Raw genomic sequence first — 23201 nt, 5'->3', positions numbered from 1 at the left:
GAGCACTATGCTGAGTCCTCTAAGTCCAGCAATGGCTGGAAAAAGCTAGAATTTCTAATATTACTTACTTGGAGTATATTAGAATCAAAGAATTGGAAGACCTCTGTCCTAGTCTGCTTGGGCTGCTCTAACAGACTACCATAATCTGGGCAGCTTAAATAACAAATATTTATTTCTCACAGCTCTGGAGACTTGAGTTCTGAGATCAGGTTCTTGGTGAGGGCCCTCCTCCTGGTTTACAGATGTCCATTTTCTAGCCGTAACCTCACATGGCAGGGAGAGAGACCTCGTGTCTGTTCATCCCTTTATAAGAGCATTAGTCTCATCATGAGGGCTCCACTCTCATGACCAAATATAACCCTATGTATCCCCCCAAGGCCCCACCTCCAAATAGATCATATTGGGGATTAAGGTTTTGACATAATGAATTTTGGGCGAACACAAACGCTCAGTCCATAGCAGCCTCCTAGAGACCATATAGTTTAATTGATAAGAATTGTATTTCTAATAAATAACTTCAATAGAGTCTTTTTTTCAATACATGGCTTACAGTGAGAATATTTTAACAAGGGGAGCTGAGACCTTAACAGGTAACTCTATTTGTTTTAGGTTATACAAATTGATGGTTAATCACAGAGCTGGGAGTAGGACCCCAGTCTTCCGAGTCACAAAAATCTTGGAAAATTTGTTAGAGGTAATGCCTGTGTCTACAGCCTAACTGAATAGTAGCTTTGGGCAAGCACACTTACCTTGCATTAGCACACACACCTCAGGACATAGCATCTTCATGGAGATTTGTTTCCCATATGTGATCCTTTCTCCGTCTCTTTCTAACTCTTAAATAACCATAATTATATATTTCATTTTTTAAAAATTTAAATAGTTGAATTTTATGTTTTTTAAAATCACTTTTCACTTCTTAGCACCATTAATTTATTTTTACTACGTCCATAAGTTGTATTAAATGCTTCCCTATTCTGAATTTTAAAAATCATAATAATAGTAAACATTTAGTACCTATAGTATGGCCAGGCACTGTACCTAAATCCCTTAGATACATTAACTCCTTTTATATTTCCTCCCATCCTTTGAGATAGGTACTACTCCTAGCCCCATGCTACAGAAGATGATACTGAATCTTAGAATGGTTACATACTTTTCTCAGCATCACAAAGCCAGCAGGTGGTAGAACTGGACCCAAATCCTGTGAATGTGAGTCTAGTTTGTACTTTTCAACATTTTTGGTGTCATAGATAAATAGATATGCCTACATATGCATTGTCCTAGAAGTTGTATGTAACCAGTTAGCCAAATGCCATCAATAGGTAATCAAAAATATTATCTAGATAAGAAAAATATAGGCAGACCAGAATGATACCATGGTTATTTGACAGAAAACACCTGCTTTCTAAGTGTAGTCTTTAATTTCAGCTCATAATTAAGGCAAAATATGCTACAAAGTTATTTTTTCCTTAGAGAAAATTAATCCTAATTCGGAAATTAGTACAGTAATTTTTTTGTGAAGGAACTTCAGAGATGTAATGCTACTGTAAACGTTAATAGCAACATTTGGAAGCTTTGGTTTAGAAGAGACTTAGACAAGACAGATTTCTCTAACATCTCTTGTCCAGCAGTGTGCAACTTTGACCATCAGCCCACTTTAGTCAGAGAGAACTGTCATTGTTTAAAAAAAATTTGCTTTTTACATAAAAAGCTGTTTTCCAACCGAACGTGATCCACTTAGTTCCACACTGGGGCTAAACTGAAAAAATTTAATCGCTCTTTTGTATGTCTTAGCTAAAAAATCACTAACTCCTTTAGCCATTCTTTCCATGACATGGTTTCCAGATCCTCTTTGACTCACCCCCAGTACACTAGAAAAGCTCAAAATTGTTAATTTCTCTCAGTAAAAAGTTTCCAGAGCAATTCTCAGTTCTCTAGATTTCTGCATAATACAGTGCGTAATGAGGACCTGATCTTTCTTGATGTGTGACTGCTTCACTTTTGCTAATGCAATATAAGCTAAGTTTGTTGCAGCTACCTTAGCAACTAAGTCATACTGTGGACTCAAAATATCTGCAAATCTTTATTCTATGGACTCTTATAATAAAGCTTTGTTTCCCTTCTCCTATATTTCTTTTTTTAACCTTAATTTGCAGCTTTATGTTGGTCTTCACTGGTTTAATTCCATCATTCATTCTACCTTCTCCAAAAATATTTGCCTCCCAATTTCTTGTATTCTAAGGCTTTAACTAGCCCTCTAAGGAATGCATACTTCGTAAAATTTTGTAAGTGCAAACTATATTTTAGTTTTTGGTGAAAATATTGAATCGAATTAAGGTCCACTTTGAATAGATAGTACTTGAAGGAATTTTTGAAAAATGATTTACAGGATTCCTCAGTGTTCACTTCTAGAGCCAAAAAGTTGCAAGAGATACTTTAAAGAAGCTCTTATATCCATCCTATATGGTTTGCCTCAACTGTGATCCAGCAGTTAAAGATGCCCAGAGAAGCTCATATAGTTCAAGTAAAACACTGCCCATAGATCTATTTTATTTCATGAAAAGTAAAAATTACATTAATAAAGTCTCTTTATTTATTTTGCCAAGATTTATATTTCTTTTTAAACTCTAAGACAATATTCAAAGTTGTATTAATATTAAAAAGAATGCAAGATTAAAGAGCATTCTTACTAAAAACAGAAATCAGTTACTTAGATTTTGTTTAATTCAATTCAATTATTGAGCAATTCTTAATGCAGCAAAAGAATGACTGCAATTCCCTCTCTGCAAAAGTAGGACATGTGAATCAAATACAGGGTAAGAGAAATAATTTCATTAATGTTAATCAGAAATGAACTTTATTGGAAATATGTGGCTTCCCTATAAGTAACTGTATCAAAGAGATTTCCCCCCAAACAAGTTCCTTTAAAATTAAAGTCCTCCTTAAGAACTGAGCTTACTATATATATATATATATATATGCATGCAACACATATATATGTATTGCACAAGTGGTGGAAATCTCACAAAAATGAAATATAAATGAATTGTTTAAAGCCAACTTTTTTTCTTTCTTTCTCTTGGGGAACTTGAGAAAATACTCGCTGAAGGATGAAGGATTTGGTAGAATGGCAGTAAATATTTTAATTGCTTGTTATATTTGAACTTTATTAATAAATTGTGTGCTCATGACATTTTGTTATCTCCGAGAGCAAACTGTGAACGCAGGAAAGTGTTTAACAGATCTGACTTTATAACAAAGGTCCATGGGGCATCTGCCTCTGGGAGCTGAGAAATGACGTAATCCGCTAAGGAGCGGAGGATTCCTTTCTAGTAGACGGCCTCCAATGCGTCGGGCATCACCCTGCTAAATGTAGTGCGTCAGTTTTGTTTAACAAAAAAGACATTAAAAAAAATGCAGTAAAGGTTGAGAAATTTTTACTGCAAAACAAGATCTTAAGAAGAGACCGGACCATTGCCTTGCATTTACGTATGTATCCGCTAGGAACCTCTTGCAATCAGGGTGAAAGCTGGCTCTCCCCAACGGAAGAGGCGCTCATTCCCGGTGGAAGGCAGGTACTAGAGTGAGGTGTGCGCTACTTCACACACTCACGCGCACACGCTACTGTTAAAGAGAGTCACACGTCTTCTGCTTCATCCCCTAAATCTGCAGCAATTTGTGATATGGAATAATTCTGGTTGCCAACTTGTGAAACAAAAAGTGCCCTGTCCTTACCAGGGGACTGTTGGATGATCTATTTGCCAATATCAATATTTGGATGGAAAGCTTAAAATATGCTGTTTTCCCAAGAGTTAGACATTAAAGGAGGGAGAGCACCACTGATGAAATATTAGCAGCAAATCGGTTAACCACTAACTTCTTTCTGTAGTCGTCGAGGCTCTTTTAAGTTTTCAGGAGAAACGAAACTGCATTCTCTTTGCTCAGAACAGAGACTCCTCCACATCTGCTCTCTTAACCACAGCGTCGTCCCCGGCCGGTAGGTGACTTCGCCTACAGCCTTGAGGTCAAATCAGGCGGCGTCTGGAGACGCAGCCGTCAGCCCAGAGGCCCGCCAGGGCGGTCCCCTGCGGCTCCCCCGGGCCGGTAGCCGGGAGGGTGGTCCTACCCCAGAGGTGCGCGCCAGGTGGCGAAGCACCGGTGCAAGGGGGCGCTCCGACCGGCCGCGGAAGCTCGCTCGGCTCGTAGCCTTTCTCAGGTTCCCGACTGGAGAGCGCCGGCGTGAGGTCGACCGCGGCCGCGGTGGGACACGCGCGCAGACTCTGGAATGCGGGTTCGCGCGGCCGAGGCGCCGCTCGCAGCCCCGGTCCAGCCTGCGCCCCAACGAGGGGCATCCCAGGAGCTCGGCTCTCCTTCTGCGAGCCACAGAGACTTTTTTATTCCGCATCTCTACTTAACGGCACTTTGCAGGTTAAAGTTTACTTTATCAAAAGCCACAGCGGAAATCCATGTTGTTGGGGTCAGGCAGGACAGGTTGGAAAGGAGAAGTTGAGTGAATATTAATCTTGACCTTCCTCTAAAGTTCTTTAATGATTTTTCGAATGAAGGAGTTGGCGCCCTCCCCCATCCCCCCACCCCTCTCCCCTCCCCGACTAATCCTTGATGTAATGACCGTGTTTGTGTTTTTCTTTCTGTTGAATTCATAGAGCACCGCGGCAAAGAGGTTAAACTAGATTACGAATGGTTTTCAGCTGCTTAACGATGAGGTGCGTTCTAAGCGCACCACCTCGGCACCCAAACCCTGTTTTCTTGTCCAGAGGTAAAGGGTATTCGTGGGCGAGGGAAGGGCACAGTAGGTGGGGGTCTAACAGGAGGAGAATCTGCTCCTCTCGGTTTGGATCTGCCTTGATTATGTCTATTGGCCCTACCCTGATCGGGTTTGTTTAATGACCATGGGCTTTATACTTACATTGTATATAATTCCAGTCCAAAGGAGAAACATCGGTCCTGTCGTTTTGCTTCCATCTGTATTGAGATGTTAAGTCTTTTCCTGAGACGCGAAAACTCAACGCGTAAAAGTGTTTGCACAGCATTTTTTTGAAAGTAACTTCTGTCTTTAAGAGATAGCTAATAAATCAGCAGGAAAAATGTATCAAAAACATATTGGATAGAAGCTTAAACAATTCACATCTCAAATAAAACGGTGGAAGACATGTTATAGGTAAGCGATTAATAATTTGCTAGTGAAATCTGGGTTTATGAATTGAATACAGTTTATCTTAATTATGCACTATACGAAAGTATAGGTGTCATAAAAGAGATCTAACTTTAACTTTTTATTTTATTATATTTAGAACTTCCTGGAGCAATGACGACAGCCATAAAGAGAAATAAAGGTAATTAGATTATTGCAGTTGAATTACGATTTTTTTAATATTTGTAATAAAATACATTTCTCTACTAAATGTAAACAGTGGCATGTTAGATAAGTCACAGTATTTGCAAGTGGGGAAAATAGTCATTTTAGACTTTCACATTTAAATTAGATCCTTTAGGAGAGCAGAAATTAAGTCCATTTCTCTCTTTAAGAAAAGGGCAACTCTGTAAGAAACTATTACTGAAACAAGTTGAAATTCAAAAACAAGCATAGGTCTTCGAAAAAGCATGTGAATTTCTGAAATACCAGAACACTTACTATGATTGAAATCACAGGTAAATTTAATCCATTATATTTGAGAGCTTTGTTAACAGCACACTTGAAAGACTGACGGGACTGATTAAAATTCAGGCCATTGTTTTTTAAATTAAAATATAGAAGCTTCAAAAATATGACAAAGTTATATATATTAGTCTATAGGTGTGTTTTCTGGAGTAGATGATGGAACAGATATTTTAAAGGAAAGCTTAAATGTTTCTTTGTGTATATATATGTACATATATATTTTTTATTTTGATGAAAACCTCTTGAGCTGCTTCAATGCAAACTATATTTCAGTATCTGTTATGTCTGTAGAGCTGTGGGAAGGGTGAAGATGAAGCCAGGGAAGGAAAGCAGCAGCGGAGCACACACAAAACATGAGGCCACCTGGCTTCTTGCCATCATACATGACATTCAATTATTTTAGTACTTTTTCATGAGAGTTTTCTCTCCACCCAGCTTCCCCTCCCCTCTCCAGACTCTTGCTTTTCTACATTTGTCATAGTTCATCTAATTCAGCACGCATTTTTCCTAGCTTTACTTACTAGTATGCCTCAAACTCTTGCCAAAAAAAGAAAGGGCTAAGATGAAAATTCTTGCAATCCTATCTTGACAGTCCCACTATTATTATATAAGTGTGACATTTCTTTCAAGAAGTTGAGAAAGGAACCAGAGTGGTATACACATTGCTTCAACTGTTGCTTTGATGTATGTACTCAAAATATTTTTCATTTCCCAAAATATAGTCTCATGGGGGAGGGGGGCATCAAAAGCAACTTTCAGACCATGAGAATTTTTTTTTTAATGTAAACTAAGTCAAACTGACAGCCAATCCCTTATCTGAACTTGACTTACCTGAATTACCTTTGTATGTGTGGGGGGGTGGGGTGGGGAGGAGGAGTCAGTCATTTCAGTGGACTTTTAAACTAGTTTTAATTTAATTACTTTAATTCTAGGCTCTAAAGGGAACTAAGTAAAGAAAACTTTAAACACATTCCCAAATCACTGTGTTTGGGGAGCTGGCACCTCACAGCAACAGCAGGAACAACCACAAACTGGTTGCAGGAATGTTAAATGTAACTTCAAATCAGAACATCAGAGTCACTTCACAAAATAGCCTTTCCGCTGTGTTAGCATCCCTGGTGCCAGAGAAATGAGAAAACAGTGTTGCAAAGAGGCTGAGACTTGAACCTGCAGTAGGTCATGTTAACCCTCATCCTTTTGCTTCCTGGACTCCGCACATTCCTTCCTGACTCTGCCTCAATCCCATCAAGGAGATGTGAAGAAGCATCAGTAGCTGCACCCAGGGATCTGAAAGTGCCAGCATCCTAGAATGTCCTAAATTTTGTTAGGATTTAAAAGAAACTGATGGCTCCCCATCTCTGTCCCTCTCCTACCCCCACTCTCACCCCACTCCCACCACCTCCTGCAAGTGCTTTTTGCCAGGTAGATTTCTTCACTAACATGAAAGATGGGGAGCTGAATCCTGGATTTAGAACCCAGGTTCCAGGTATAGAAAGTGATGAACAGTTCTCTCAAAGGAGAAATAGAAAGGTGGAGGAAAGAAGGGAATGGTAGCCTGGGGGTGATGGACTGAGTGTGCTGAGATAAAATCCCAATTAGAACCTGGTTTAATAGACTGGCTCTCTCTGGCCAGCCATGGTTCCTCGAGGCACTGGACCCCGGGGCCCTAGCCATGCTGACCCGTTGGAAGTGGGGAGGCTGGGATGAGGAATGTGGATTTAGAAGCAGGTTTTTAAAGCCTGCTGAAGAGGAAAGAGCTATGTAGGCTCTGGATAGAGTAGCTGAAAGTATTTATCAAAGTGCTGTGGTCAATTTCCAAGAAGGTTATCCTCAAAGCACCAGGCAGAAAATGCCCAGGTAAATCTCAGAGACGGCAAGACACCCTCCAATCCAATCAGCCTCGTTTCTTCTCCCTTCTTGTGCCTTCCAGAAATCATTTAATTATTGTTGTTTTAATTAGTATTATTTTAAATTTATTATTTAAGGCTCCAATGGTTAGAGCTGTGACATTACCATAAACTCCATCTCAACCTCTCAGAATCCATTTAATGCAGCTCTTGGCAACCAGAGACCCAGCTTCTTGCCAAAAACTGCAGATTAAGCATTCGTTATGGGAGTTTGCCATTAGCTGTTCCCTATGTTTTGGGCACATGTGGTTACATGTCCCCAAACATACAGGACTCTGTGTAATAGATTTGCATTTCCAAGAGGCTCCAGGCATATTAAGTGGGGTTGGAGACACCTTGCACCCACCCCTCCAATCACTCATCAAAAGTGGGGTTGAGGTGTGGGGTGGAAACGGGTTTACTAGGCAGCTGTGGACCCTGGCTCTTCTGTAGTTTCCTCTGCGAGCTGGACCTTTATTGGTTTACAAGCACTCTAGAGCTTGCATCATATGTCTTTCATTTAAGAGACACCGAATGTTTTTCAGGGAATTCAGGGCTCTTAAGACGCATATTTATAAACAAGCTGACAGAGCTCTACGAGGTAACTAAGTTCATAGCTAGGAGTTGTTTGTATATTTCCTCAAGTCAGCAAGGCGTTGTTCTTGCTGCTGTGAATTTTTGAAAAACCTATTAAACGACCATTTCTCTTATCCTCCCCGTGTCTATTAGAGAAAGGCAGGCTGTCAGAACGTCTGAAGGTAAGGTACAGAAGGGGTTAGGAGAGAATCAAAAATTATCAACCCGGATAAGAGTGAGTGGATAACTGGACTTCCGACATTCCTGTAGGGACGGCCCAGGAACAGCTAGAAAGTGCTCAGGAAGCGCATAGCTTGCTCCTTCGCCTTAAGCGTGGATAGGATGTACCAGGGCAACCTCTCGCCAGCTTTTCCTGGGCCTTCCTCCCGCGTACCACCCCCACCCCGGCACCCCACACCCCCCATCCGAGGATGCCAGGCTTGGAGTTCGCGCGCCTTGGTGCAGTCTGGAATTCTCCCTGAAAGCTTTTCTTTGCGCCCCTTTTGAGATTTAACAATTAGTGTTTGGTGCCGGCTGCACGGCTCCGGAGGTAGTAATAATACAGCTGAAGTTGTATCATTCAGGAATAGTGTCAACTGGCGAGAACCTGAGTGCGCGCTCAAGGCCGTGCAGAGCGCGGCGCCACGTGAACCGAGCTTGTGCCCCTGGCTCGGGAGAAGCGTCTTGGGAGAACGGAGGCTGCTGCTCGGGGGCGCCTGCTCGGGTCCCACTCGGCCGGATCTGGGTTTAGGACCGGCCCCGCTTCTGGGGCACTGCTGAAGCGCCGCTCTGAGGTGCGCAGCGCTCCACGATTCTTCCCCGGCTGCGGCCCATGCTGGCCTCGAAGAGGGTCTCCCAGTGCGTCCTAGGTCAGCCAAGACCCCGAAGAAAGTGCAAATTCCCGAGCCCATCCGGAGGCTCGCCAGAACTGGGCTTGGCCTCGCCGCCCCGGAGTCGGGGCTGCCCCGCGTGCCCAAGGCCGCGGGGTGGCCACCCGGCTGTCCTGGGGAGACGCGACGGGCGCTGCGAGGGCCTGTGCGAGAAAGGCCGTCGGGTAGAGGCCTCCCTTGGAGGGCGCAACCCTTAGTCCCCAACTTGTGGGCGTTTTCACCCAATTTGCCAGTTTAAGAGGCCTGTTGCTAATGGCGGCCTTTCCTTGCCCAAGGCGCTGAACGCTTTTCCCTCCGACGCGGCGGGCTCCTCCGAAACCAAAGGCAGTCCCGAAGCCTCCCAGAGGGGCTTTCAGCTCCGCAGTGCTGCCTGCCCTCAGGGAGCGGCCAGCTCCCCGGCCCCCCACCATCCCCTCGGGCTGGAACCGAGGTCCGGGCCCAGCTCCGCGCGCGCCCGTCGCTCCCCGAACGCGCTTTTCGAACTCGACCGCGACTATTTAAGAGTAAAATAATAATCTTTTGAAAACCACCCTGAAGGCCTTCCTCGTTCATAAACCCCTTTGTGTAACGAACCTCTCTCTCTGGCCTATACTAAGGGCCCTTAGGAGGTACTTTTCCTATCGGGGTTTCTTAAAATAATCTGGATCTAATGATAAAATCGTGGACCAAGGGGAGGGGTGGAAGAAGGGTGGGGAAATCAGGTTGGTATCGGTATAATGTTTTCAGTGCCTCTTGCTCGGCTTTCCTCTCCCACTGCCACCACATCCACACGCCACCGCATTCCAGAAAGAAAGAAAAGGCCACGAGTTCGTGAGCGCCGAGAGCCCCCGGACGCCGAGCTCCTCGGGATTGCAAGGAGAAGCGGCCCCTCTACCACGGCCATCCCAGTTCATAGCTGCCAACGTACCCGGCTTCTTGGGCTTCGGATTAATGTGGATCTTCCACAGAAACGGTTTACGGATGAAGTAAAAGCCCTTTAGAGCAGTACTTCCTTTCAAGTTGGTAAGACGCCTCTAAATCTTTCTGGTAGTGAGTGGCCGGCGTGGGGGTGGGGTGGGGACCGGGTGCCGGGCGGGCGGCCCGGGAGGGCGCGGAGAGCGGGGAGTGGAGGGTTAACTGCTTTGCGATCTCACCGAGCTCTTCCGAAATGCCAGTCCACTGTCGCGGCGGCAATGTTTCTGGGTGTCGTGGCCTCATCCCTGCTGGCATTTGTCTGAAATGGAGCTGTCTGTCTAACCTAGGCCTGGACGCGCCCTGCCCGGGTAAGTGGGGGAAGATGGGGGTGGGGTGGGGGCGGAGGGGAGTCCGGGGTGGAGTTAGTCGCCTGCCTATTTTCATATTCATTAGAACTGGGAGGTTGCCCGAGGAGCCCAGCTGAGTTTCAAGATATAAAAGCAACTTCGGGTGCCCCCTTTCCAGCCGGGACGTCTTAAAGGGCTCGGAGCCGGGCAGCTCCCCGCGCCGCAGCGCCTGCTTCCCCTTCGCTCCTCTCTGGCCCTCCCTCCTCCCGCCCCCTCGCTCCCTCCCCCAGCGCGCTCCAGCCTCCGCGCTCCAGTAGCTCCGAGACAGCTTTCCAGGATTATGGAGTTTCTGAGCGAGAAGTTTGCCCTCAAGAGCCCACCGAGTAAAAACAGTAACTTTTACATGGGCGCAGGAGGCGCGTTGGAGCACGTTATGGAGACGCTGGACAATGAGTCCTTTTACAGCAAAGCGTCGGCGGGCAAATGCGTGCAGGCCTTCGGGCCCCTGCCCCGCGCCGAGCATCACGTGCGCCTGGAGAGGACCTCGCCCTGTCAGGACGGCAGCGGTGAGTCCCCTGCTCCAGCCGGAGTCGCGGAAGCCCACCCGCAAATCCGGGGTGCGGGGAGTGGTCGGGGCAGGGAGGGAGGGAGGGAAGGAAGAAGGAAGGAAAAAAGGAAGGAAGGAAGGGAGGAAGGAAGGAAGGGAGGGAGGGAGGGGGAGCGAGAGAGCTGGAGGGCGGAGGAAGGCAGTGGAACGGTGCTTATTTTAGGAAGCGGAGTTTTGGCTGCTACAGACTTCGGGGGGAGCCGAGGAAGGAACCCGCACCCGGTTGCCTCCGCGCGGTTCTCCTTTCGCTGTCCTCCACGGGTCCTGGAGTCCCTCTGTCAGGACCCCGGCGTAAACTGATAGGGCGCTAAATAGAGCGTAATTGAGTCAAGACAGCGCGCTTCCTCTGCGAGCCCGCCGCGCTGCCCAGGCAGGAGGAGCTGAAATCCATCACAGCTCGTTAGAGGACGTCACTACCGTCACGAATAAGAAAACTTAGGTGAAAAATGTTTTTTACTTTTCAAGACGCAACGATATTTTTCTCTTGAAGTTAAAGGGTTACTAGATTAGTTTGTGGGGCTCTGTAATTTCTACTTCTTTGGGTTTGCGATACAACAACATACATTTTTGTTAAACGCCAAACCACTTTAAATAGCTTCGGGCAAAGAGTCTTCAATATAATCACTCACTCCCGAATTCTGCATTGTCTATTTTTCTGACTCCACGTAGAAGTCACCTAAGAAGACTTTCGGAATGCTTCTGGATGAAATCTTTAACTTTGGATGGCCAAGTATCTCAAAGTCAAAATGTTATCAAAACAAACCATCTATCTTTTCTATCTTGTAACCCAATACAAACCTATTTTTTTTTAGATCGCGACAGCTAAAGCAAGTTTACAATTCCAAGAGGACTTTTTCTTATCATTGTATATATTCCACAGTTAAGCTGTAAGGAGCGGGTTGTTTTAAAATAACAAACGAATTAAGTGTGAAATATTTACAGCAAGCCTGCCGCCCCCTATTCTAATGGTAGTTCAAAATCTGGCAAGGCACCGGCTCATAGAAGCTCCTTTTCTAAATACCTAGTACGCAATAAGCTTAAAAAACGACCTCGTATATTTTACTTATTTTGTTCAACGTTGCAAGTTACTTTTGACCTGCAAGGTTAAATAAAAAATAAAGGCGCAAACAATAGAGAAAATCAGTTAAATCTCAGTCATTTATTTAGGAAGACGCAAAAAATTTTTATTTTAATACACTGAAGTTTTGGCTTTCCGGCTGTATTTCACATTGCAATATTTTTATTTTGGAATTTACAGAGATATACATAAAGTTATTTCTATGGACAGGATTTTTTAAAAATGGTTCTGAAATGTCCTCTGTTGACAGCTGGATACGACTCAATCATAATTTTTATTTAAATTGTCGGGATTCCAAAAATAAGAAGAGAAATAGGTGATTTTTGATACTTTATCAAGTTTTTAAAGAACATCATACTATTAGGATGGATTTTAGTAGGAAAGTATTAAGTAAGATAAATGTAGGCAACAAGGAGTCCGCTAAATTTAGGAAAGTTCCTGTCTTTCTCCTGAGATGCCCTTACCCTCACGCCTGCTTCCCCTCCCCCATCCCTAATTGCCGCAGTTCCCCATTTAACTCTGCCCGCGGAGACAAAACCGTATTGTTTGTTCATGTCCAGGCTCTTCTTTCTGTTTAGTTTTACATCACATCTTTTTTTGCCTAAATACTCTTCCGTATTTAAGTTACCTAGGTACTAGAGTTCAGTACATTTGTTTAATGATTAAAGCAGTTGTAAAAATACATCACGAGAGAATTTAAAAATAGACAAAAACGAAAAAAGTGTAACAATTCATTGGAAATCATTGTTGTGGCAGGGCTGACTTAAGAAAAATGCTTCTCGTTGCACTATGTGCCTCCATTACATTTGTGTGTGTGTGTGGTACCATATGATGCATTTTCGTTTTATATCATACTGCAAGCATGCCCTCAAATCTGGAGGAAATCACTAAAATTAAAGCACCCCTAAACAGAATGCCAGGTGACATCCTTTGTAATCTTTTAATAGATGTTTTAATTTCTGTGCTTTACTAGAGGGAAGAGTAAAGCTTTCTGTCTTAAAACATGTTTCATGAGTTAGGCATAAATTTGACAAATTTAGAAAGAACTGCAAATGAGTTTTTAAGCTAAAGAAGTCTACCTAAGTCTTATTATTTTCTGTAGGAAACGCACACAGAAATTGATGGAAAATTCATTTTTTAACTTAGTACGTTGCTTTTTGAAATAAAAAAATTTAAATGCAGACATGATATACAGTTGAAATATTGGAAATATAGTAGGAAACAATACCATATCTTAAATCTATAGTCCATAGGTTTTGTGTGGAGGAGAAACATAACTTTTGAAAAGAGTTTGGATTTTGGTTTACAGATAGTATTTAAAATTGAAATATCTTTTTTGAGCCATGTAAGTAGCTTACTTTTGTCTGCTGTGAATAAATAAGACATATTAAATTTGGCTCACCTTTCAAAAATTACGCTCACTTAGATTTTTTTAAAACTACAGCGTCTTTTAATTTGACTAATTTGATTATAAATTATGTGCATAAACATTACGTTAATCCTGGAAAATAGAACTGTGTGTTTTGACAAATTATATGAGTTCCATGTACACATTTTTAGATGATTCTAAACCTGCCCAAAGTGAATTAATAATGTGATGATCAAATTAATACTGGCACAATAAATCATAATGGACCGCTTCCCTGATGCTCTAAATTACTTCAACTTAAGTCCTTCATCCATATGTTTTGCAATCCTGAGAACTGTTGTTTTCCCCCTTTGGGTACAGTGAACTATGGGATCACTAAAGTAGAAGGACAGCAGCCTCTTCACACCGAACTAAATAGAGCTATGGACAACTGTAACAGTCTCCGGATGTCTCCCGTGAAAGGGATGCCAGAGAAGGGAGAACTGGATGAACTTGGGGATAAATGTGACAGCAACGTATCCAGCAGTAAGAAACGGAGACACCGAACCACCTTTACCAGCTTGCAGCTGGAGGAGCTGGAAAAGGTCTTTCAGAAAACCCATTACCCGGATGTATACGTCAGAGAACAGCTTGCTCTGAGGACTGAGCTGACTGAGGCCAGGGTCCAGGTAGGAGCCAGATGAAGGCTTGGGTGTGTGTGTGTTTGGAGGGTGGAGTAGTTGGAGGGGGGATAGTGTTTGATCCATAGTTGTGTTTTACTACAAAGGAAGAAACTGATTCTCCTACTGAAGATACAGAACAGTGTAGTATGTAAGTGTAGCATGTAAGTCTACTAAAGTTACTTTCTACTTGCAAAGGATTTGACAACTCACACACAAGTATAAAAGAAAAGAACACTTGAATTATTACATAGGCATAAAAACTAATGATTATTTTAAAAGAACAGAATATGATAACAAATCTCTGATTTCAAAAAGTGATTTTTAAAGGACAAAAAACCAGTCATAGCTATCCAATCTAGTAATCCATGTATTTTATTTTTCTGTTTTATCAGCCGTTGAAGTTCTTTTTGGGTTATATACCCTATATTGGTAACTTATTTGTATAGTGGTCCATAAGTCTATAATTTTACTGAGGTTGGGGTTATAATGAAACAAGGAAAAATGAAACAATCTCACAAACTCCCAGTTGTTATGTATACCATAAACTATTTTCACTATACATAATTAAAGAAAGATCATATAGCTCATCTACAGTTTTCTAGCCCCAGGAATTGCCAGTACATGCCATTCCGTTATAATTTTTCAAATCTAGATAACTTATATGATTTTTGCAGAGGCAATAGGAATAATAATCTTAAAGTAATTTTTAAATATATAAATTCAGTTAAATTATATCTATATGTTGTATTCAAATTATCAAATTGGATGATTCAATATACTAAATTTCTTAATAATTTGAAAAAAATTTTTAAATATTGGGTAAAATTCTACCTCCTAAGTGTATTTTATTTTTACTAGCCTTGATATTCTAAACTATATTAGTCCCTAAGTAACAATAATTCAGAAGAATAACCCTTTTCTTTGTGTGTGTTTTTACTACTCCAAACAAAATAATTTGAATTTTGCAATTCCCATAAACTACTAGAATAGAGAAATAAATAAAAATTTTATTCTGAGTGGAGTAATAGTATTCCTTCTGAAGACTGAGCCATTGTAAGGCCCTTATACATCAGTAAAGACAACATCTGGTGGTGCAGGAATACCAAGCAGCAGATTTTTGCTTTAGTTTGTGGAGACAAATGGTTACTTTATCTTAGTTCAGGAAGTAAATGTATAGAAAGTCAACACTAAGGAAGAATTTTAGAACTGTCAAGTGTTAACACAAACCCCCCACATGTGTGTTTCTTGGTCTTGTGTTCATATATGTAAATTAGTTATACTTGTAACCATAGAAAAATGTATTTACACACACACAGTGATCAGCTGTGCACAAAGCATGTTTTCCCCTTATCATTTCACCAAGTTCTGATTAATTTTTGTCTAAGAACATGCACAGAGAGCCAGCCTGAACCTAATTTACTCAGATGGTTCTCTTTTCTGCTTTTCACATCAGAGTGGTAATTGGCACCCATTTTAAGGAGATTGTCAAGTCTTTTTCTCAGTAAAAAAGCCCTCATTACTAAATTCCCTCAGTATGCTCCTGCTGCGGAGAGAGCAAGAAAGTGTGTTCTGTTTTGTTTTGTTGTTGATGTTGTCTGAAGCCCTGAATATAGTGGATAATACACACTTCCCAGCAGTGTTCTAAGAAACCATCTGAACAGGTAGCTGTCTTTGTCTTCTTTTAATTGCTGAAAACTCTTCAAAGTGCCATCTTAAATTTGCAGTACATGCTTACGCACCAAACTGAGTATTAGTATGTCTCCATAAGTGTGAAGGTAAAGATATGAAAGGTTAGAATTGAATATGAAAAAGAGTAAAAATTTCAAATAAATTTTAATGAAAGGCTTTTTACAATTTGCATTTTTATACTTCATTTCCAGCTTCTTTCCTAAATATTTTATATTCTAAATATAGTTCTGTAAAGACTAAAGAGCTTCCTGAAAGCTGCTTATGTAAATTTTACATATTGAATATCAAATTATACATATTGAATATAATTTTCTATATAGAGAACTGTATTAAAGAGAGCTTTAATACCTTAAAATATTAAAATGATGATTCTGCAAAGCTATAAGTGTGAATTAGTTAATATTTAACCCTCTGAGGAAGATAGGTGTTATAATGGATATTTCATCTATGCAATTAATTAGAGAGATTTGGAAGGCAGTTTAGTGACCCTGTAGAGGCCGTACTAACTCACAGGCTTTCTTGACACTTGATTATATCTGCCCTGTTTCTTTTTTAATTTATATTACCCGTAAGTCTTTTAAATTGGATAAATGATTTTGAAGATTTTATGAGCATTTTCTATAAGAGAAAATAAATAAGTGGTGTCATTTACATAATAAACAATTTGTATATTTTAAAACCATAGTTCAGCTTCAGATGATACCATTTTACCCTAAGTCTTTATCATAATCAATATAATATATAATCCTAATGGTTTTTGTTTCTAAATAATCATGATATTTCTGCTGACGCCATACGTTTTAGATATAATCTTTATGTTTACATTTTTCTAAGTTTTTCTAAGTCTGGTTACAACCCAGAAGAGCCAATTGTTTTGACAGACCCAGATATTAATTTGGTTATAGATTGGCTGGGTTAATATTATATACATAGCCCCAAACTAAAAAGTTATGAATGTCTTCCAGGCTTGCAGCATTCTCTGAGAGAGGGATTATTATCTGTGATAATTTGGAGATATAAGGAATCTTCACGGTCATATAATCTAATTCTTTTTTATTTTCTGTAAATGAAAAAACAGAGGCTCAGACATATTAAATAAATTTTTGAAAATGTCTTGTCTCTTTGTATTAAATTATATTGCCTCATGGACATGGCACTTGTCAGGGTAAAATAGAAAGTAAAATTTGTGGATCCTTTTCTAATATAAAAAAATTCCCTTTTTAGTAATTATGTTGACCTGGTTTACCTTTCTAATTTGAAGTCTTTGAACATCATATTTGCATTATCAACTATTCCTTACCTAAAATTCTACTTTTTTAAAAAATTAGGTTTGGTTTCAAAATCGAAGGGCCAAGTGGAGAAAAAGAGAACGTTATGGCCAAATCCAGCAAGCTAAAAGCCATTTTGCTGCCACCTATGACATATCAGTTTTGCCAAGGACTGACAGCTATCCACAGGTATGGTAAACTGCACAGAACACTGAGAGGCATAGGTGTGGTTTGTATATTCTTAAAAGGGCTAGTATAAGCTTTATTATATCTAATAGCCAAGAATGAAAATTTTAATCTCCAAAAGAATTTTTCCATGTTTGTTAGATTTTTATTTTACTAAAATATTTTTATTTATTTTAATTTATTTTTCTAGAGCCATTCATGTAAAAATATTTCAGGGTCTCTTCTTTGGTATACATTGAAACAACTTAAGAAGCATCATTCAGTAGTATGTCTTTTAATTACTCACTCCCTTTGTTAACTTTTAAAATACATAAAGCATTGCTTGGCATGCTATCTCTGTGGCTGTTGTTTCATGAACCATACCATAACCTGGTGTCACATGTGACCTGTGACACCTTCAGTTTCACTGAAAACCATCTTTTTTTCAGTTTTAAGTTCCACTTAAAACTATGTTGTCTTTTCAGCTTTGAGTTTGCTCATTGTTTCAAGGAAACATTTAGCCCTTTGTGACATAAAACATATATAGAATTAGTGCTGGACATAATTTTTTCAATGTATCATGTTAAGAAAGACTTCTTTTATAATGGGAGCTCTCATCTCATTTCAAAGAATATTTAGAAATTCATTTTCCTCTAATTTTTCCTTTTAATTTAGAGAGGGTTTTTTTCCATACTTTGTAATTCACATAAATAAATTTTGTCTTTCTAATTGGGTATTACTTTTTCCTAATACTGAATTATAATATTCAAAATTGTATTTGATACGTGATAAAGGATGTGTGTATTATAAGGAACTTTTAAACCATCTGTTATTTCATTCCTTATTGTTTAAGGATGTGCATTGTAAGAGACTACTTTGAAAACAAATATGTAACATATATGCTGGTAGAATACCTTGATAGTCCAGTAAACAAATCATCTCAGCCCTAAACTTAAGGGTATTTGTTTTCTTTAACTGTAAATTCATACCCTGTGAGCATGAATTCAGTCCTTTAATTTCATGCTATCTTTGTGTTCTTGGGCATTTCATGATTTTTTAAAAACCTATTTTGAGACCTTCATTCCTCCAGATAAATCCACCAAATTTATTAATGTAATATTATATGCAAACAAGAGCCTTAGAGATCACCTAGTTCAATTCCTTCATTTTAGAAGTCAGGAAACCAGACCCAGATGAGGTAAAAAAAAAATTGGTCTGTGATCACACAAGTGGTTCCTTACAGGGTAGTCTACAAAAGACTGTTACAGCTAAGCCTTGCCACTGCAGTTTGCTAGAAGACCAACATTATGGGTACCTTTTGAATAGATGCCCATACCTACCTTAAGAAGAATCTTGTTTCTTTCACTTTAAAAATTTTATCTGAAAGTAGCTCCTTTATATTTTCTCCTATTTTAAAAGCATGTATATACTCCTGGTTACTTAACATCACAGGGCTAATGAAATTTTATTCACCAAATATTTTGAGTGTCCTAGTTGAGTTCTAAACAGAGTGCTGTGAGGATGTTTGTCCTCTAGGCTGTAAGCGCCATGAGATCAGGCACTGCTATTTTCCTAGCTGTTAACACGACTATAGCCCTTACTGTCAGGCACTGTTCTAACTAGGCTACATATGTTAACTCATTTAATCCTTACAACAACCTTATGCAGTAAGTATTATTGATTATTCCCATTTTTCTTATGAGGAAACTGAGGCACAGAGAGGTGAGGTATTTACTCACTTTCATTAGTGGTAGTGAACCCAGATTTGAGCAGAGCCAATCTAGCTCTCAAGGGCAAGATCCTAACTCCCACAATAGACTGTCTCTCCCAGTGAATATGTTTGAATGATTGAATGATTAACTAATACCAAAGGAGCATAAGGCTTAAGTTGCATTATTCAAATTGCAGTTTAGTTCAGGGGAGCAGAGGATGTTCTCACAACCAGTGAAATCACAATTAAAAAAATAACGGAGATGGCATATAGTGCATATAATTTTGAACTACTTGACTGTTGGCGACTTTAGAAATAATAAAGTCAAAAATTATGAACTCTTTTCAAATGGACTTTAAACAGTCTTACTGATATGTCCCACAACACTTGACTGTGATGTATCTTTTTTTCACCTTATTATTTCAATATTCATTCCTTTCCTTGCTACCATTTCTATTTGCCACTTTTCTGCTCCTTGCTTTTGGTTGCCTTATCTCTAACCCCCCTTTCTTCTTAGTATACCATAAAATATGTAGAATAGTGCCTGGACCAATCAAGCTCTATATAAAAGCTTAATATAACAATATAACTAGTCAGCCTTTTTTCCTAAAATTATCTTGCTACTATGTTATTGTGCCTCATAGCTTGTGACATTAACGATTAGCAGAATGAGGTCACCTAGTAGCTCAGGCAGGAAAGGAAATGGTAAAATCAAATTATACATTTGATAGTCTTTTTCACGCCAACAAAGGATACATTTAAAAAAATTCCCCTCACAGATAACAGAATTTTGCACTAATTCTTCTTGTGGCTTCTCCATAACTTACATACATTGGTTACACCACCTCATAATTTAAGTATGGGAATGCAGAGATCATATGTTGAACTTATTTTGACAGTGCAATTCATTAACAATGATAAAAATCAATACTGGTGAGTCCACACTACTCTTCTGTATTGGTAAGTCATTTAATGTTTGGTTACCAAAAATTCTGAAATCAAGCATCTCCCACTCCCCACTGTAGGTATTGGATAAAGTCAGGGGAAAATTCCATTTTGACTTAAGAATATATGGTTGACATTTTTTAGTTTGTTTGAAAAAAAATAATTATGCAAAAATCATGTCTCTCAAGACTCAGCCTAAGGAAACTTTTTTTTTTTTATCATGTGGCTTAAAAATAGAAGTTTATAATGGGAAAAATAGGAACTGAAATAGAGCCTAACCAACTCAATGCAGTAAGACACTGAATTTGGTTACTGTTACTAATTACAGAAAAAAAATTATTAATTACAAAATGTTGGAACTAGAAAATGTTGGCGGCAGGACAGAAATAAAGAATTAGCAATTTGGCAAGGAAACAAAAGCATACACAGAAATACATCAAAACCAGAAATTGTTTACAAAATGATCTCCTTAAGCCTGCTCATAATAATAAGCCTGTGTATCATAATCTTACCTAGCATAAAGGTATCTGTATATAACATGTAATGTTTATTTGTGAATAGTAATTAATATTTTCTAAAATGTTCTAAATACTTTGTTTCCACTGGTCTTCATTACACTATAGTAACAACAGCTGTAACAGTAAAAATAGTAACTACCAGTTGAGGGCTTATTTTAAGCCAGGCTTCCTTCTTATAGCCATTAACTCATTGAATTTGAGCCCAAGTTTCTTGAGTTCAGGAGTCCCAGGCTTTTTATGCAACATTATGTTGGATTCTCCCTAATCCAACACTAAGTGTTGAAATAGTACAATTTTGACCCTAAAACATCACATTACTTTGGTAAGGAAAAATGCTTTCATTTTTAAAATTTGTAAAATAATAAAACATTTAAAAAATGTAGATACTTCTTAGACTGTTTAAGATATTCTTTCATGAAGCCTCCTCTCAATTTTCCCTCAATCAGCTCATCACTTTCTCATTGACATTGTGGTGGATTGTGTAAAATGTCTCCCACACATTTAGGATGTAAAGTATTTAAAAGATGATTCAGTTCTTATTCACGTTTGTATCACCACAGTATTAAGCAAATTATGTATACACTGAATAGATGTGAAAAAAAGTACTGGTTCACCTCAGTATTCAGGATTACATTATAAAACAAAAACTAGTCTATTTTTAATAAAACAGATGGTTTCTGAATCTCTGATATTAACCAGCTCTGTGGTCTTAAGCAATTAACTTTTCCTCTTTGAAAAGAATAGACTAGAAAGATTTTGTAGACCCCTTTCAGCTTAATTTGTTTTTCTTGCAGAGTTATTTGCATTTTATCAAACAAATATGCCAGGTATTGTTTTAGGCACAGAGGTTATACAAATGATCCAGACAAAATCTCCTGCTTTGTGGACAGATTACAAACTAGATATTACAAATTCTGCAAACACTTCTTGATGCAAACTAGACCCAGCAAACCAAACCAATTAGAGACCTACATAATTTTGTCCTTGAGTTTAAGAAGCAAGCACGTATCTATCAACATAAGATTCTAACTTGTTTCTAATTTATCAAAACCAAAGCATTTTAAAAATAATTTTAGTGAATAAAATATTTTCTGTTAAGTTATAAACATTTTCTAGAAGATTATAGCAACCTTCATTCTTAAAAGAAGAGCTAATTTCATGCCACTAGGTTTAGTTTGGATTAAAAGTACATTAACTTTATCATTTACCAGCTGAGTAACTTTGGGTAAGTCTCAGGACTTCCTTGATCTTCAGAGTCTTTATTTGTAAAATTGAGGTATTGGTGGTGCTAGAGTTGGTGGTCTTAGTAGTGTAGATGGTGATGATGATGATGGTGATGATGATGATGATGATGATACTTTTTCTGTTATGGAGAGGATTAAAGTGACTTCTAAACAGTCTGTGCAGCTAAATCCTGGGATTTGGGATGGGCCATGGACTAATGTATGACTGTGGGCTGCACAATTAGGGAGTTGTGGATTCAAATCCTGGCTCTGCCACTTTATAGATTTTTAGACCTTTGGCAAATGAATTAACCTCTAGGAATGTTTCTCTTCATTTATAAAATGGTGATACAAGTTCATATGTTATTCGTGAGGATTAAACAAAATAGTTTATGCAGAGTTCTTAGGATATTGCCTAGTACATAATGAGTGCTCAATAAATAGTCATGGTTCTATGATAGTCATTAGTCATTATTAATTTTTTTCTGCAGTAGAGAGGTAGCTAAGTGGTTTGAATTTTCCCTTATGTTGTAGCATTTAAGCTCATCCAATCTGTGAGTATATTTACTATTTGGGGATCTAGAGAAAGATCAAATTCAGTTAAATACGCTTTCTTCTTTAGATTAGGATGAACAAATACGGTAGCTTTAGGAAATTTTGAGTATATTCTTAATCCACCAAAATTATTTTCTCATGAAGAAAATATTTTCATCAAAAATTTTGAAAAAAGAGTTGAAGGTTTTTCCCACCAAAATTTTCAATGAGGTTTTACTTAGTATATATTGAGAATCATAATTAAATCTATAAATTCCAAATGCACTAAAGGACCCATGCAGTAGTTTTGCTTTCTGTTGTTTAATTGATGACTTTTTAAATATATGCCATTTGGATTTTGAACATACCAAGAGTTGGATTCAAGTTATAGATAATTTGTAGTAACTGGAGTTTTAATTTTAAAAAGCAGATGAAAGTTGTATTTCTAGTTTAACAAATCTATTTCAAACATTGTTATTATACAACTTTTAAAAGGAAATGTTAAAGTTTCTGTAAAATAGTGATTTGAAGATATTGTTCACCCTACTTTCTTCTCTCAGAAGTATCTGTCCTAATCTTAAAGTTTACCTTTGCTTAAGCTAAATAAGGAATATGAAACTTGTTTCCTTTACCACCGTGGTTTAGTGATTTAAAGGTATCTGGAGCAGGTTTTTGTTTGTTTGTTTGTTTGTTTTCTGGAGCAGTCTTTACCTTTAGAAAAAGTATCACATTTTTATCACTATTATTTCTGTTTTTTCCCCAGATATTTGAAGTAAACAAAGATCCCAAGATCTTTAAAAAATGTTAATAATATAGCTATACTTGATCATTGTGTAATGAATAGTCTCATATCTGTCAAACAACCAATAAGATGGTCATATATTGTGATACAATAAAACTTCCCTCATGATGAATGGAGGGACAAAAATGTTAACAGCATCAGGTCAGCAGGTCATAGTGATATTGTACAATTTCTCACTGATTGTAAGCACAGATATTTAATATTATAGAAGGACATAATTTATTCAAATTAATATAATTTTTACAATGGATAAAGTTGCTAATTTAATTAAATATATGCATATATATTTTATATAAACACATATAAAGACTATTTCACATATATGTGTATGTTAAAACTAAGTTATGTGTAGTA

At 38.7% G+C, this 23201-nt stretch overlaps 1 protein-coding gene across 11 annotated transcripts in view; it reads left to right on the top strand.

Annotated features, from left to right (window-relative positions):
* The first annotated feature begins 4459 nt into the window (after positions 1-4459).
* The window catches only part of ALX1 (ALX homeobox 1), a 37470-nt gene continuing 18728 nt past the window's right edge, over positions 4460-23201 (top strand). The window contains exons 1-7 of one of the 11 annotated variants that reach the window (XM_082419073.1): positions 4460-5064; positions 5316-5357; positions 9822-10037; positions 10173-10297; positions 10690-10842; positions 13691-13998; positions 17010-17138. In XM_082419073.1, the coding sequence (XP_082275199.1) occupies positions 10183-10297; positions 10690-10842; positions 13691-13998; positions 17010-17138 (705 nt within the window). In that variant the 5' untranslated portion in view covers positions 4460-5064; positions 5316-5357; positions 9822-10037; positions 10173-10182. Of the gene's footprint in view, positions 5358-8729; positions 10038-10172; positions 10298-10382; positions 10843-13690; positions 13999-17009; positions 17139-23201 lie in introns of all 11 variants that reach the window. The other 10 variants (XM_082419072.1, XM_082419071.1, XM_082419070.1 and 7 more) reach the window with 10 other exon arrangements.

The sequence above is a fragment of the Balaenoptera physalus genome, assembly GCF_965194825.1.
Source record: "Balaenoptera physalus genome assembly, chromosome: 13".
NCBI classification, from domain to species: Eukaryota; Metazoa; Chordata; class Mammalia; order Artiodactyla; family Balaenopteridae; genus Balaenoptera; species Balaenoptera physalus.
Note: the sequence above shows the minus strand (reverse complement) of the source record. Positions and strands in the feature narration are given on the sequence as shown.